This window comes from Lissotriton vulgaris, chromosome 7 (assembly GCF_964263255.1).
Source record: "Lissotriton vulgaris chromosome 7, aLisVul1.2, whole genome shotgun sequence".
Lineage (NCBI taxonomy): Eukaryota > Metazoa > Chordata > Amphibia > Caudata > Salamandridae > Lissotriton > Lissotriton vulgaris.
Window position 1 is genome coordinate 904,279,297 of NC_141695.1, and position 17,284 is coordinate 904,296,580.

General features: G+C 48.7%; 1 protein-coding gene across 2 annotated transcripts in view; it reads right to left on the reverse strand.

The window, feature by feature from the left end:
- Nucleotides 1-17,284, reverse strand: part of CANX (calnexin) — a 468,009-nt gene that overhangs the window by 112,283 nt on the left and 338,442 nt on the right. For both annotated transcript variants that reach the window (XM_086931347.1, XM_086931348.1), the window contains 2 exons: nucleotides 8,352-8,508; nucleotides 8,002-8,217 (listed from right to left, as the gene is read on the reverse strand). In XM_086931347.1, coding sequence (XP_086787473.1) covers nucleotides 8,002-8,217; nucleotides 8,352-8,508 — 373 coding nt within the window. The remainder of the gene's footprint in view (nucleotides 1-8,001; nucleotides 8,218-8,351; nucleotides 8,509-17,284) is intronic.

Sequence of the window (17,284 nt, forward strand, 5' to 3'; positions counted from 1 at the left end):
GCACCATCCTAAAGAACACTGCGGTCTGCTGCAAGTCCTTCATCACGAATCCGACGACCCAGCTCGACGAGACCCGGCTTCCCTGGCACCTCTGACCTCTACTCACCTCTACAGCCAAGCTGAGAACCGTGAGTGCGACGAGACCTCAAGGGACCGACGATCGCCAAGACTGCACGACATCTTTACTGCAAGCCCACCGTGTCCTCCACTGGTGAGTGCTTTGGGGTCCGAGAAGCCCCGACCTTGCGCAGCTCCAGCACCCAAGATCAGCCCCCCTGCATCTCCACGATCTGCGTGGGGCCCTTCTGCTGTTTGCTGTGCACCGCGTTGTTTGGCTACTAGCCGGCTGGCTTGTGGCCCTCTGAACGACGCCCAACGACTTCACGACTGCTGGTCTGGTTGCTCCAGGCTGGCCCTTGCTTCCTTGTTCAAGAGAGGCTCCCCGGACCCTCCTGGTCCACTCCAGACGCCATTTTAGGTCCACCGCGTGGGCTTGAATTTGCCAAGGCTTTGTTGCCCAATCCTGGGTCCAGCGACGCCGACAGCTTCTATCTTCGTGGGACAGCTCGATCCTCCATCCTGGTCGCCGACAACGCCTCCTGGTCCGTGAGATCTTCGAGTCAAGCGTCACCCACTCACCTTGTCGAGGTGGCTACCATCCGGTGCCCTCCTGGTGCCCACTGACTACTGGCTAGTAGTCTCGAACTTGGTCCCCTCTGCTTTCAGGTGTCATCTATCTTCAAGATCCAGGCTTGGATCCGACTGAACTTTCTTCACTGGTCACCGGCCAGCATCTTTTCTTCCGGCTCCTGGTCCGTCTACGAGGATTCCCGACGTCTTTTCAGACCTATGCAGCTGCAGCCCCTGGGCTAGGTAACTTCGGCATTTCGGTGCCCCAGCATAGCCTCACTATCCAAGGGTCAGAATCTACTTTCGTTTTCTCCCTACCAGGTCGGGTTCGCCCGAGAACACTAACTTTCTAATTCCTAGCTACCATAGACTCTTGTCCCGCATCTCGCGTGAGAGTGCACACACTGCACCCGAGTCCCCTAGGCCTCCTAGACATAATCTAACGATTCCCTAGTCAAGTCCTAGCGATTCCAAAAGCTATTAGTACTGTACTTACCTGCTAGGAATTTCGCATTCCACTTTCAGAGTATATGGTTTTCCGTGCCCCTCGGGCATTTGTATATACTGTGCTAACTTAAGTATTTTTGTAAGAGTTTTGGTTTGTGCTTAGTACCCCGTCCTCATAAAGAGTACAGGGCTGTTGTGATCTTTAAATAAATAACTGTTTATTTTCATAACACTTGTGTGGTGTCCTTTCACTTGGTATTCAAGGGGTATATGTGTGGTAAACAGCTGGCTTAACGCGCCCTCTCGAGTCTTTAGCCTTAGACTGCTCGTATCCACGCTACTAGGATAGCTGGTCTATAAGGTTGACTTACAACCAATCATCAATAAGGGTTGCTGGACTGATACATAGTGTTCACTAGAATAGTGAGCACTGCATATCAGTCCACCTTCTCACACTCACCAGGATTGCCCTGTTATCATTGGTGCTTTCAAGCACGAAAAAAATTAAATAAAGTGTCCAAAACACATAAGGAAATTGTGTCAAGAAATATGCAGTGAAAAAAGGAAAGAAACAAACTGTGATTTACAACATGTAAAAGCACATCACACAGCAACACAGATATATAACTTTATTCACTCTCTTGTGTTGGGTGTGAGAATCTAAAACTAGTAAGTGAGGTCACTAACTATCCAACCACCACTACTATACTTGCCGACATGTTTCATTGCCATATAAAGATTTTGGCAATTTCTTCAGGGCATCATATACATTAAAGCCACTGCATATGGAATGTTTAGTCTGCACAACTGAAATGAAATAAAAATACATACACTATTGTAAACAACCTGTGTGTGGGGCTCAAGCCACTTTACACCCAATAGCATACACCTTTCTCATAAGGGTAATTATGAGAAAGGTGTATGCTATTGTATGCAGTGGCTTTAATATACATGATGCCCTGAAGAAATTGCCAAAATCTTTATATTGCAATGAAACATGTCGGCAAGTATAGTAGTGGTGGTTGGATAGTTAGTGACCTCACTTACTATTTTTAGATTCTCACACCCAACACAAGAGTGAATAAAGTTATATATCTGTGTTGCTGTGTGATGTGCTTTTACATGTTGTAAATCACAGTTTGTTTCTTTCCTTTTTTCACTGCATATTTCTTGACACAATTTCCTTATGTGTTTTGGACACTTTACTTTATTTAATTTTTTTCGAGCTTTAAAGCACCAATGATGACAACAGGACAATCCTGGTGAGTACATGCCAGGTTCCAGTCGTGGTGCGCCCGTGAGGTGCTTTCTCGCTCTCACTCACTTTTTTCGTCATTTATGTAGTATTGGTTGACACTAAAGTGTGTGAGTGTGTGTCGTCTCACAACTGAATTGATTTCCTTGGAACGGGCGATTGTTAAATAAGACACCATCCAGAGCTATACCTACTACCCCAAAAAGCTAATGATAGGGGAGTGGCTTCTTGCAACATTATTGCAAAAAATTGGTATGCTCACAACAGAAGGATAGGTCTAGAAGTGCCCAAAAAAGTCTAGGTCTTGTATTTGTTTGTTTCCAGTGAAGAGGAGACAAGGAGACAACAATCCTCCGGAGAGGAAGGAACATCTGGAGAAGAGTTGACGATCCAACGTCGGGGATGGCACCGGGGAGTCTGCCATGGGCATCAGTGCGTCCTCGATCGGCGCCGTAGTGTCCACCAGGGGTGCAGAGTAGGCCTCGACCCGCGGCAGCACCAGGGCAGCACCGGAAAGGCGTCGGCTCAGCCTCCGGTAGGACGGCTGCCTGCCCAGAGGATGAAGGGGGACTCTGGGACGAGCCGTGAGTCCCGGCGACCTGCGACAACACAGGGAACACCACTAGGTTTTGCGGCAAGGCAGGGGCTCCGTGGGTCGAAGAGGGGAACCAAGTAGAGCCGCACCTAGACGACACCACGCCACCATAACCTGAAGCCGAACTAGTCGGCGCGGGCGAATCCGCAGACTTCCCAGTAAGAGGAGGGGCTAAAGAAGCCTGCAGAGCCATAGGGTAGGCCTTCATTTGGGCCCTTGTCGCCGCAATGCCAGGAAACGGCGGATAGGGTGGCGACGGGTGAGGGCGCACGTCCTGAGAGGAACCTGTGCCCTCTGCAGAACGAGGACAGGGCCTCGGTGACAAACTGCAGGACTTACCGGCGGGCGACGCCCATGGGGCTACGGTGAAGGGCAATGCCGTAGCCGGAATCGGCGGCTTCTGGACCCTTCCGAGGTCGGGGACAGACGCTGTGACGCGACCGATCTGGACAAGCGGCCCGAAAGCAACTTCATACAGCACTCCCGCCGGGACTTCGGCTTGAGATGCTGACAAGCGTCGCAGTCCTTAGAATCATGGTGCACAAGAAGCACATGCCTTGAAACCCGGAGGCATTGCACACTGTTCCCAATGCAGAGGCCTTAAAAACATGTCAAAGGAACACACTCCAGATCCACGTTGCACGTGGAAAAGAAGGAAAAATTACGTCAGCGCGCCGGGGAGGGACTTGTGACCTCGCTGACGTCACGTCCACCAGGGCGGAGTCACATGGTGCCGCCCCCGGCGCGCAGAATGCTGTTGCAAAAAAAATTCCGGACCTAGTCTCACGCCTGGAAATAATTCTACGTTAAGGAGTCTGCGGCTAGTAGTCTCTATCAGATCTTCAGCACTCTGGGCAGAAGTGGGAAAGGCGGAAAACAGACCGCAACTCCACTCGCGACGAAAAGCGTTGCCGAGCGAGTGCCGCCTTGGAAATTCCAACACGCAGGAACTGATGACATTGAGTGTTCTCTTCAGTGGCGAATAAATCAAACCAAGACTCTCCTCACTGCTGAAAGAGACCTTGCGCCACGTCCGAGTTCAGATGCCATTCTTGATCCATCATGCATCGGCGGCTGAGTTCGCCCGCCCTGGCGCTCAGAGAACCTGCCAGGTGTTGAACCACCAGGGACATGCGCTGTGGTTCCAGCCAAGCCCAGAGGCGCAGTGCTCTTTGCATAGGAGACACAACCCCACCCCACCCGGTTTGTTGCAGTACCACATGGCGGTGGTGTTGTCTATGAACACCTGCACTACTCTCCCCATGACAGAGGGGAGGAATTCCTTCAGTGCAAGTCGGATTGCCCGAAGCTCCAGCAGGTTGAAGTGGAGCCTGGACTCCGCCAGAGACCAGAGGCCTCTGATCTCCGCCTCACATGTGGCTGTCCCATCCCAGAAGAGACGCATCCGTCACAACTCTGTTCCGGTTGGGGAAGGGAGAGGGATCTGCCATTGACCCCATTGCAATTCGTAAGCCACCACTGCAAGTGCCGTGCAGAGCCTTCCAAGATCTGGACATGATCGGACCGGTTGCCCTGATGCTGTGCCCACTGGAACTTCAGGTCCCACTGCAGAGCCCGCATATGCCATCTGGCATGATCCACAAGCAGGATGCAGAAGGCCATCAAGCCCAGCAGCCGAAGGGTCATCCCGACTGAAACCCGGGAAAGAGGCTGAAAGATCTGAATCGTAGTCTGAATGCCCTGGACTTGCTGTTCGGGAGGATAAACCAGAAACCGTGCAGAGTCCAGAACCGCTCTGATGAAAAGGAGCTTCTGCGAGGGAATCAGGTGCGACTTCGCCATATTGATCGGAAACCACAGCATATGCAGAAGGTTGGCCATAGTCTGGAGGTGGGAGACAACTGCCTGGGGCAAGCACGCTTTAAACAGCCAGTCGTCGAGATAGGGGAAGACTGAAACCCCTGACCTGCGCAAATGAGCTGCGACCACCGCCATCACTTTTGTGAAGAACCGAGGGACGCTGGTAAGGCCGAAGGGGATCACGGTAAACTAAAATGCTCGTGACCTACTGTGAATCGCAGGTAGCGCCTGTGGGCAGGCAGGATGGGAATATGAAAATATGCATCCTGCAAGTTCAACGCCACCATCCAGTCTTGTGGGTCCAGGGCAGACAAGTGCAAGCATCTCAAACTTCTCCTTTCGGAGGAAGCGATGGACGTTCCGAAGGTCTAAGATAGGACGCAGGCCCTTGTCCTTCTTTGGAACCAGAAAGTAGTGGGAACAACCACAACCTACTTCTGGCATTGGAACTCGCTCGATGGCCTGCTTGGCCAAGAGGGCCGCAACTTCCTGCTGGAGAAGTGCCAAGGGATCCCCTGACATGCGGTGGCACTAAGGTGGCATGGCTGGAGGGGTTGTTTTGAAGGGGAGGGAGTAGACCCTTCAGACAATTTGCAGCACCCATTTGTCCGAAGTGATGTTGCACCAGTGGTGGAGATGGCGTATACGGCCACCCACTGTCGTCTGATGGGCCTGAAAGATCGGACTAGGAAGGCTTGGAAGCGGATGCTGAGGGGGTGGTGGTGGACTGACCCGCCCGCTGGCCCCTGAACTGCCTTGATGGTTCCCACATATGTGGCCACGCTGAGATAGTTGCTGCTGTGGCCTGTGGCTCTGCGAACGCTGTGGAGCGCCCCTTCCGTGGTTACGAAAGGAGCGAAAAGGAGGAGGAGGCCGAGCAGCCTACAGGCCCAAGGACTTGGCCGTAGCCTAGGAGTCCTTGAAACACTCAAATGCACTATCTGCCTTGTTGCCAAAAAGGCAAATGCCATTAAAGGGCAGGTCCATCAAAGTGTTTTGGACACCCACTGAGAAGCCAGTTGTCCTCAACCAGGCGTGGCGCTGAAGCGCCACCGTCGTAGAAAACAACCTGCCCAGTGAGTCGGCGTTCTCAAGCCCACAAAGTAGGGTGAACTTTGCTACGTCTCTCTCGGCCGAAATCACCTGGTAAAGCGCTGCCTGGGCCTCCTTCGGGCAGTTGGGCAGCACCTGTGCAACCGTGTCCCACAGAGAGTGGGTAGGATGACCCAAGAGGCATGCAGTGTTCACCGACCGCAGCCCTAAGCTGGCAGAGGAAAACCGCTTCTTGCCAAGCTGACCCAGCTTATTGGATTCCCTATCTGGAGTGCGGTAGAGAACGCACTCTGGGATGTTGAGGCTTGGACAACCAAGCTCTCAGGGGTGGGGAGGGGGTCGCCCGGAGCCGGGCGATGGCGTCGGGCCACGTTCCTATCCGCAGGAGCCCCTGTGTTGGGCCTGGACCACGTGCCCAAAAGAACGTCTGAATGTACTTCATTGAAAGGCAGCAAAGGCTCCGAAGAGGTAGCCGCCAGTTGGAGCACTTCTGTCAGGTGGTTAGTCCTGACGGCCATCGTAGGGAGCTCGAGGTGAAGAGCCTTGGCCGCCCCCCACGCAACACCACTGTGTAACTGGCTCCCTCCTCCGTAGCCACGGTAGGAGGAGACAGCCTGCCAAGGGCAGGTGAGGTGCCAAGACCACTGGCCTCCCCCAAATCCTCTGCCCAGTCCGCATCATAACCACAGTCCTCTGCCAGAGGGTCCGCAGACCCCTCCCAGTCCTCCCCTTCCTCCGAAGTCTGTGGAACAGGCTCAAAATAAGGATGATGGACTTGGGGCACAAAAGGCCCCATCGGCGTCGAGCGACGTCGATCCGGCAAAGTGTTCGGGCTGAACCTGGGGACGACGTTGTCCCAAAGAGCAGGCGACGTCGGAAGCGGTGCCAGGGAGATCGGCGCCGGCGGAGGTGTCACAAGGTCAACCAGCATTGAATGGGGTCCGATCCTGAATCTCTGGGGGGTTGTCGGGGCCGGAGTCACCGGAGAAGGCAAGGTAGGACCCCTGTCAAGCCCACAGGGCCCGCAGGCGCACCGGCGGGGCCAGACAGCCCAAAGAGTTGGGCCATGGCAGCAAGAAACTCTTCCACCTGAGCAGGCGTCGCCCCCGCTCCCGGAAAGTGGGGGGTAGACTGAAGGTGACGTCGCAGGCTCTGCCGAAGCGGCACCGCCCACACCCTCAGCCGCGTGACGGGCAAGGGGAAGTCAAAGAGCGACGATGCTTCTTCGACTTTTTTGGAATGCTTAGACTTACCTGACCCGAGTGTGAAGACTTTGATCCAGAACAATGGTGATGACTACTACCTGACCGGTCCCTCGACCTCCCACAGGACCGGGACCTCGGACGGCGTGGTGCAGTCCTCCGGACTTCAAGCAACTTTCGGGACAGCTCCCGCAAAGTCTTCGGCGCCATGGCACGCCAGTCGGGACACGACCTGGGATCGTGGTTGGGCCCCAGGCAGTAGAGACATACGCGGATGGGGTCCGTCACAGACATCATGCGATGACAGTCCCCACAGTTCTTGAAACCGGGCATCCCTACGACATCAGTTGTCGATCGATTCGAAAAGACGAGGTATAAGGCCTCGAAAAACTCAGTCAAAAATTGACTGGGGGATACTTGCTCTTCCCGGATCTGTGCTTGCTGGCGCAGAAAAATAAAGAACTGACGTCAGCGCATGCGGGTGCATCTAAGTAGGTCCAGCGACGTCATCTCAGCACCACCAACTCCAACGACACACGCAGAACCGCACGACGACACCTACCGACGCACAGGGGGTAACTGCTGACAAAAAACTTTCCGTATCCAGTCTGTCGCCTGGGGGTAATTCTAAGGTAAGGAATCTATCACTACATGTTTCTTTCAGATTTTGCACTACAGGGTTTAGACAGTGCTGCAGGTCACAACCATTTTCCAGTCTCAAAAGAAAGCACTTTTAGAAGAGATCAGACCATAAAAAGTTTAACAAATACTGCTACATTCAGGTAAACATGATTTTGAACAGAGAAACAAACATTTTTTTCCCATTGTTTCTCAGTGTAAGATTTTTGGTGTCAGACGGAAGGTGCAGAAAAGTAGGTCAAAAGCATAATAGAATAGATAAAGTTCCACTGACTAGTATGCTTAGGTCGCTCTCCTATTGGAGACCAGCTGCCACTGGAATTCTGATGTACACCTACTGCTACAACATTTACTCTTACCTCTGAGGCACCATCAGCAGCTTTCTTGAGACCCCAGCCATCATTGGCCCAGTCGTCCGCCACAGACCGGTCAGAGCAGATTATAAAATTGTCAAAAAAGATGTCTGATGTCATGGACCACAGCTCAAGTCCAACTGCACTGAAGGGTGTCATCCTGAATGGCGCAAGATCTTCAAAGTAATCTGGGTTCTGAATTTTGCGTGGCTTCCAAACACCCTGCAAAAACGTTGAAGACAAGTGTAAGATAGGCAGTAGAGTTAGTGAACATAATTGATATAAAAGAAGGCACAGCATCCACACAACTCAGAAGAAAAAAAAGCTTCAAGTACCTATTTTTGTGTAGATCATACCTGGTAGTTGGGGTTGTCGATCATAGGTGCCTTCCATTTGCCCTTAAAATTAGGGTTGTCAATCGTCGGTCTTTGCCAGGCTCCACAGCCAGCAGCAGCTTCACATTTGGGGTTTGCAATCTGAGGCGCCTCCCACTCGCCATCCATGTCCTCATCCCTAAAAAGAGTTATTAAAATTTCAGAATACGGCTGAAAATAAAATATCTGTTTACATCAGACAGTACAATTTGCATATTTCCAGTCACTTAAGAAGCAAAGTTTTCTTGAGCAAAATGCTAAACCATTTATAGTTTATTGAAAACAATTTGTAACCACTTCCAAATAAGTGCCTGAAATAGCTGGAGGCCGAAAAAAAAAGAAGAAAATGCACAGTATTAATCAAGGGAACACAATAAAAAATTCTAATATTGGGATGAGATGATTCCCTGCATGGTATATAAGCATGTACCCCTACCCTGAGTCACAAAATGATGGTGGCAGAATGGAATAGGTTACTTACCATGTAAGCATCTATTAGTAGCATGCAGTGCTGTAGATTCACATGCTCTGCATACTTTTGCCATCTAGTGTTGGATCGTATCAAAAAAATAACTAAGGGACAAGTTCTCTCAGGATCTGCTCTAGGCTGGTGCGGTATAAGAAAGAACTGACCTCAGCGCGCAGGGGCGGCATCTCAGTAGGCACCACCATGTCATCCCGGCGACCAGGATGGTCAGTGAACATCAGGCTCAGTCAGCCCAGACTCCATAACAAACTTCTTCCTTGACAAGCTGCTTCTTCGGAAGCGTGCCTCTTTCCTTCCGAAAGTAACCACTTCTTTTCATACTAGTCAGAGAATCACTTTGCCTGCCTTTTAGACCCCACCTTATGCATCCAAGGCCCTAAAAACTGTTATTCTATAATGGTTGCACGAAAGACCACTGTGTAGACAATGCGCTCTTAATGTGTTCACATGAGCGTACCGAAGCAAAAAAGGGCAAGGCCATGCAGAAGCAAACCATCTCCTGATGGTTTGTATGCTGCACAAAGATTTGCTGCACATTGGAGAAGAAGCAATACCCTCCATAGAGGGCTTGCAGCTCACTCCACCAGGGCCAAAGCTGCCATGGCTGCTTTAGTGCGTGGGGTCCTGTCCTGGACATCTGTCAAGCTGCCCCGTATGGACATCCTTCCATACGTTCATGAAGCACCACTGCTTGGAAAGTCAGGACGGTCGTGAATGGCATTTAGCCTGCTCTGTCCTCCAGGACATTTTGTCTAACCCAGCTCGCATGCCCACTTCCGGGAAGGTATGCTTTGGTATCTGTTATAAGGTGAGAAATCTGTGGCTAGAAGGAAGGTATGCTTTGGTATCTGTTATAAGGTGAGAAATCTGTGGCTAGAAGACTATCAGAAGAATATACTATTCTAGTAGAGACTTTTGTTTTATATAGCACAAACTCGACACCGGATATTAGGTATCAGAGTGCTTCACACGAACTCCAGTTGCGTTACAGACAGGCACATTAATCAGGCACGGGGAGATTAAGTGATTTTCCCAGAACCACAGGATGTTGAGCATCCCAGCAGAGACTTGAACCCAGTTCCCAGCTTCGAGGTCGACCGCTCTAGCCGCTAGACCACATCTAACCCCAGATTCCTCACTGACCACTCCCATACTCTCCATTCTGCAAAATGGGCTCTTTTACCCATAAAGATCCCTTTAGACACTACACACTGGTCAAAAAAGTATTGGTTTTTACATGGCTTTGCATTTTTGGCACAGAATTAGTCAAGAAGGAACAGACTGCTGGGGTGGCAAATATATAGGCACCGCACCGTCACTCCTGACAACGATGCACTGCCAAATGACACCGCACAGAGGTACGGCTCAAGATTTTCCAGATCCAGTCTGCTGGTGAGGAATCTGTAGTTAGAAGTCTCTATCAGAAAAGATGGAGCACATGACTGTCGCTCGATGCTAGTCTAATTGCTAATAAAGTTTCCAGATCCAGTCTGGCACCTGGCAACATTCACAAACTGAGGAATCTGCACTTATAAGTCTCTATCAGAAACTAAGTAAGATGCGAGTAGGGGTAGAGGATGAAAGCATGAAAGGCATCTTGCTGGCTGGAGGCAACACCAGAGGGGGCAGGGTCTGATATCTGCCATCAACGCCTTTATGCATGCAGTAGGCTTAGCAACCTTCTACAGGAGTGAAGCAGGTTAATCGTGTCTCCCTGCTAGCCAAAGCTCTTATTTTCAAGCTCCGTCTGCAATCTGAGATGTCAAGACAAGGCGTTAGGCTGAGAAGTCATCAGAAGTGCCCACTGGCACCTGATATTTTACTATCGCCCTGGCAGCAGTACTGGACGACAACTCTGCATAGAAATGTTGAAAAAGAATGTAAAACATGAGGTAGTCCAGTCAAACTACGAAAAATAATCAAACCCCCAATAGAAGTAATTTAAGTGGTTTTCTACTCTGGAAAAGTTACTGTTTGATATATCCAAAATTTGACAAAATCAAGCTACGAGAAAGCCCCAAAAATCACATTTCAAAATGGTTACCGTGCCATAATGGATCATTTTTTTTCCCTGGAGAATGAATGTTTCAATGGATTTTTTTTTTACGTCTAAAGAAAAAAAAAAGATTTTAAAAAAATGACCTTGTATATATTTCAGACTAGCAATAATACATGTAATAAGCTCTGTACGGAAATAATAACATAAGAACCAATTGGATCAGAAAACCCAAAAACAACTCAAAATGCATGAAACCCCCCCAAAAAAAGAAATCAATCTGCATCACTGCTGCTTTATATTCGCTAGTAACAATTATTGCAGCCACGGATTTTGCACTTTCTACAAGCAGCAAAACAGGGCTTCACATTTTATTTTTTGCAAGCACATCTCATTGTTGCACAATGTATCATTAAATAACAAATTCGGAGCTGGTGGGTGGCAAGTCGCATATTGTGGGTCAAAACGAATTATCTTTTTCATACCAACCCCATTCTTTTGGATTGAGATTATTTTCGGTTGATTGCCAAGCGTTCTGTTGTATCAAACGATTTGCTAGCTACCAACTTTACTAGCAACATTTGATGCATAAATGTTAATGGAATCCATTTTCCTGCACCCATAACAGCAAACAGGTCCTTCTTACCAGCGTTTTCAATGTCAAAATGTTGGGAATCTTCCCAACATAAAATGTCTGCAACTACTTGGAGCTTCTTTTCCTTTAGCAGACGACTCAATGCTTTGACCTTTCCAATAGAAAAAGTTAGAGAGCCACCTTCTATGGCATACTAATCAGTAGATTATATTTCAACAATCTCAGTGCGTAACTCAGACTACTTTAGTATTACATGTGCTAATTGAGACTTGGCCTTAACAGCCTTTCTTAACATATTGTGAGATTCAAATAATGCAGGAGGGAAAGCACAAAGCTCATAATGAGTGATATTTTCAAGATTCTTGTCACTGGAAGCAGCAACAGTCGTCCTTCTTTGAAACAACAATGCTGGATCTATTAAATTTCAGCATCTACAGTAATAATAGCAACAGCAGATCCTAGCATTTTCACCCGGTCTGATCTTTGAGCTTTGAATGTGAAAACTGGATTCTCTTTCATTTTGGAGACTATTCCACTGCCAATGGCATAAAATGTATGTTAAACATCAAGCGGGGGTTGCTGAACTGTTCCTAGTAAAAAAGGAGGAGACTGGCTGTGCCGAAGGTGTACGTTAACACCCTTGGGCATCCATTAAGTTGGACATGTTTGCCTCACACACCCCGAGGGATGTCATGCTTCATCATCGGCGGTTGCTCCTCGTCGGGGAGGCGGTGCAATCCCCGACGGGCTCACCTCAAAGAGGGGCTCTTTGGCGGAGATCTTTTTGTCCAGCTGCCTGTTGATGAAGTGCGGGTATGTGGGCCAGGGCAATAGTATCCTGAAATGGAAGGTGAGGTTTAAAATATAGTAGAGGGTCCGTGAAAAGACTTTATTCTGGAGGTCCTCCTACTATCATTAAAAGGTGTAGTTTAGCTTGTTGGGTCACGGAGAGTTACGTGCCGTGTTTCAAACTAGACTAATGTGAAGGTCGGTCAACATGTTTCTCGCTAGGGGATTTCCCGCGATTCGTCAGGACCTGGTGAAAATGTGGGTGGGGGTTTAAAACCGGGACATGCTAGTGTCATGAACCTCGTGTGCTTTACCTCAGGGGAAATCCTGTACCTGAAGTATGGAGACAAAAGGAGACATTAGAGCAGGTATCATGTTAAATATCAACAATTGTCTTTGGTATCAGCCAATCTAGCATCTCAGTGCAGTGAAGTGCAAGTGGTGTGTGTTGTTTCACACATACCAACATGCCTGTGATGTATAATGAGTGTGTGGTGTAGTGAACACTCATATACCTATGTCCGTGGTGGGTGCGTTGTGATTAAAAACAGTAGTTAAAACCAGTAGTTAAAAACGCAACTGCTATCTCAGGGAGAGAACTCGAATCAAGAGGTGGCAAATCATGGCGTGGTTAATTACAGACTCACCTAAAGGTCTTGGACTAATAGCCACCTGAGTTGTCGGCGGGTCGGTACAACAGAAGTTGCCTAAAGTTCAGGCTAAGGAAAGAGACCTAAAGTTATGGAAGTTCTTGGTGTCTTTTCCTCCGTATAGGGCACCTATGGAGTTGTTAGATCTTACCTCAAGTTATCCGTGTCCGTGCTGAGTCACCTACCCTTCGCCGCCGAGCTCGAATAGGTAATGAACTAGCGGGGCGTGGGCTATTTATAGGTAGACTCGTCATAAGGTAGCGTCAGTTAACGCCCTCAGTGCGGGTCACGTGATAACCAAGGTAATACCGGCCATGATGGAGTGGTGTAGTTAGTGTTTGACCTGACGTGGGTTGACACAGTGACAAGGGGTTGGATGTTTACAGGGAATACCAGGGAATGTCTTCATTCAGACCTTGTCTATCTGTGGAGAGGCGGTGTACCCACCTTTGTTCTTTGCGGAACAGGGTATTTTTGGGGCAATTTGGACTTGCCTCAAGAATCACCCACCGTATGCAGTCGGCGCTGTGTTGTTTCTCAAGATAGTGTTTGCACATCTTCGTGTGCGATTTCTTGCACCGGAAATTACTGCGGTGTTCAGTGATCCTTGTCTTAATTGTACGTGTAGTCATCCCAATGTATTTGAGACCACATGGGCAAGTCAGCATATAGATGCAATGAGTGGTGTTGCAGTTCGTGTGGCCCTGGATGACCCATTTAAAGGTGTCAGTGAGCTGTAATGTTTTTTGGGGGGTAGTGTATTTGCAAACCCCACAGTTACCGCATGGGTAGTGACCGGTAACCGGTGGCAGGTTCCATAGTGTCTGTTGGGAACTTTTTTTGGTGGTCTTAGGTAGAGTGTGGATCAATATGTCCTTCACATTTTGTGACCTTTTGAAAGCAAACCTCGGTTGTTCAAAAGTCAAATCACCTGTGTTAAGGATTCCCCAGTGGCGTTTAATTGTGTTTTTTATCTTGGTGGATAGTGGGGTGAATGTCGTCACACAGGTGATCGGTTGGTTTTCGATGGGTAGTTTTTCCCGTCTCTCCAGGAGTGCCTCTCTGTTATTATTCCTTGTCCGTTTTTTTTTGCTTTCATAACCTCTCCTTTGGGATAGCCTCTGTCTAGTAGGTTTCTTGATAAGATGGTGGATTCCTTTTTGTAGTCTGCAATGTTACTACAATTCCGTCTGATCCGGAGGAATTGTCCAAATGGTAAATTGGACCGTAAGGCTTTGGGATGGTGGCTCTCAAAATGTAGGAGACTATTTCGGTCTGTTGGTTTCCTAAACATTGTTGTCTGGAGTCTACCATCTACCAGTTGTACTGTTAGGTCGAGAAAAGCAATCTCTTTGGGCGAGGAGGACATGGTGAACCGGAGATATGGGTTCAGTGAGTTAACCCATACGAAGAAGGCCTCATGTGAGTTAGGACGACCCGACCATAGGATGAGGATATAGTCAATGAAGCGCTTCCACATTGTGATATTGGCTAAAAATGGGTTGGATTGGTGGTGGATGAATCTGTCCTCGAAGTCGGCCATATACAGACATGCCACCGACGGGGCAAAAGTGCTGCCCATCGAGGTTCCTTGGGTCTGATGGAAGAATTGCCCCTTAAACTCAAAGAAGTTTTCAGTGAGTGCCAGTGTAGCGCATTCCATAATGAATGAGGGCGGAGTGTTAGAATCCCAATCCTCCATCCTCAGGCGTGACTCGATTACCTCTAGTGTGGCCCTTTGTGGGATGTTGGTATAAAGGGCTTCAACATCTAGGGTAATCAAAAGGTCAATTTGGCATGCATTCTCGACTGAGTTAAGGTGCCGTAAGGTGTCGGCAGTGTCCTGAATGTAAGAAGGGATGCGTTTAACCAAGGGCTGGAGGAAATGGTCGCAAAATTTGGACAGAGGTTCTAATACAGAGTCGATACCAGAAACTATAGGTCTCCCTGGGACTGGTCTTGTCCCCTTATGAATTTTCGGAAGTGTGTAAAAGTAGGGAACCCTAGGATTTTTTTGGTTTAGAAATTCTGCCTCCTTTTTGCTTATCCAACGCTCACATTCAGCAGTTTCCACCAAGCCTGTGATAGTTGTTTGCAGGCGTGGGGTCGGGTCACAAGGAATGGGGGTGTAGTACCGACCATCATTGAGTTGCCTTAGACATTCAAGTTCGTAGTCTTTAGTGTTCATTAGAACAGTGGCCCCGCCTTTGTCAGCCTGTTTTATAGTGATGAGTGGGTCGTCTGCCAATGTTTTAAGCACCTCCATGTCTTTACGGGAGATATTAGAATGGTTTGTTTGCCTATCCAAAGTCTCAATGTCTTTCAGTACCGCCTGTTCAAAGGTCAGGACCTCATTAGGGACCATCCCATTGTGGGGTGTGAATGTCGAAGGGTTGTGCAATCCTGAGTCTTGTGCTGGTTCTGGGGCTTTGCCTTCAAAAAAAGCCTTAAGCCTGACCTTTCTGAAGAAAGATTGTATCTCCCTGGTTTGATTGAACAAGTCGATCCTTGGTGTGGGTACAAAGCCCAGTCCTCTTTGGAGAACTTGTTCCTCATTCTCGGTCAGAATGCGATCCGAGAGATTGACCACGAGGCTCATTTTGGCCCTGACCTGTTCGTGCTCCGGGTGTCCATTCCGTGGGGGCGTGTGTCCTCCCACTGCACTTTCTTCTCGGAGGCGTTGCCTCGCTTTTGCCCGCGCCCTCTGCCCCAACCTCTGCCTAAAAAAGGGGGGCCTGATGATCCTTGGGGCGCAAAGAAAGGTGGGTATTGTGGCGCAAATGGTGGCTGGAATGGCTGAAATTGAGGATATTGCCAAAACGGGGGACCCATAGGGTTGCCCTTGGTGGGGAAAGTTCGGGTAGTTATGGAGGTTTTGTTGTCCTCGCCCTCTACCTCTTTTGGCCCTGGGTGGGATATTAGTTGTGCCATTATCGTCACTGCTCTCAGAGCCGCTGTTGGAACCTCGTCTGGACGAAGTCGTGCTGGAGTCTGAGTTGTAATTTGTTCCTGGCGGTACGTAATCGTCCTTCAGGTACGGGTAGACTTTCTCCTTGGAAAATCTTTTGATATCCTTTTGGAGCTTAGCTACTTTTTGATTCATTAAGTACTCCTTGTGCTCTGCCATTTCTTTATTCAGTTCGGCTAGTTTTGTTTTGAAGCCCGTATTCTGGGCTGTGGTCTTCAATGCTGCCTCAGCTTCCTGAATGCGGACTAGTAGTGTGTCTGCTAGTCTTTTGGCAGTGTTGACGATAAGGATCAAGAGATCATGAGTGCATTTCCATGCTACTTGAGACCACTCGATCTTGAATTGCCCATCTTCCCAGAATATCCTTGGGAAGTTCTTCACTATTAGGCCATTCGGGGCAATTCTGGCTTTAAAATATTGTGCCATCATTCCTCCATGTATTGTGATCCTAATCCATTCTCGTTTTAAGTCTGATAAAGTTTGCCACTCAGTGGTGTTACTCCCTGAAGCAGTTTCAACGTCTATGCCAAACAATGATGGAGCTCTCATAATAGCAGCTGCGTCTTCTTCACCAAAGCTAAGCCCCTGACCTTCCATTGTGTACTAGTCAGGTGGAGCCGGTGAAGAGAATCAAAGAAAGAAAGCGGTTAGTTACCCAAAAAGGGTAAAGTGTGTGATTCGCCAATCGGTTAATTTAACCTATTGGCGAATCACACACTTTACCCTTTTTGGGTAACTAACCTCTTTCTTTCTTTGATTCTCTTCACCGGCTCCACCTGACTAGTACACAATGGAAGGTCAGGGGCTTAGCTTTGGTGAAGAAGATGCAGCTGCTATTATGAGAGCTCCATCATTGTTTGGCATAGACGTTGAAACTGCTTCAGGGAGTAACACCACTGAGTGGCAAACTTTATCAGACTTAAAACGAGAATGGATTAGGATCACAATACATGGAGGAATGATGGCACAATATTTTAAAGCCAGAATTGCCCCGAATGGCCTAATAGTGAAGAACTTCCCAAGGATATTCTGGGAAGATGGGCAATTCAAGATCGAGTGGTCTCAAGTAGCATGGAAATGCACTCATGATCTCTTGATCCTTATCGTCAACACTGCCAAAAGACTAGCAGACGCACTACTAGTCCGCATTCAGGAAGCTGAGGCAGCATTGAAGACCACAGCCCAGAATACGGGCTTCAAAACAAAACTAGCCGAACTGAATAAAGAAATGGCAGAGCACAAGGAGTACTTAATGAATCAAAAAGTAGCTAAGCTCCAAAAGGATATCAAAAGATTTTCCAAGGAGAAAGTCTACCCGTACCTGAAGGACGATTACGTACCGCCAGGAACAAACTACAACTCAGACTCCAGCACGACTTCGTCCAGACGAGGTTCCAACAGCGGCTCTGAGAGCAGTGACGATAATGACA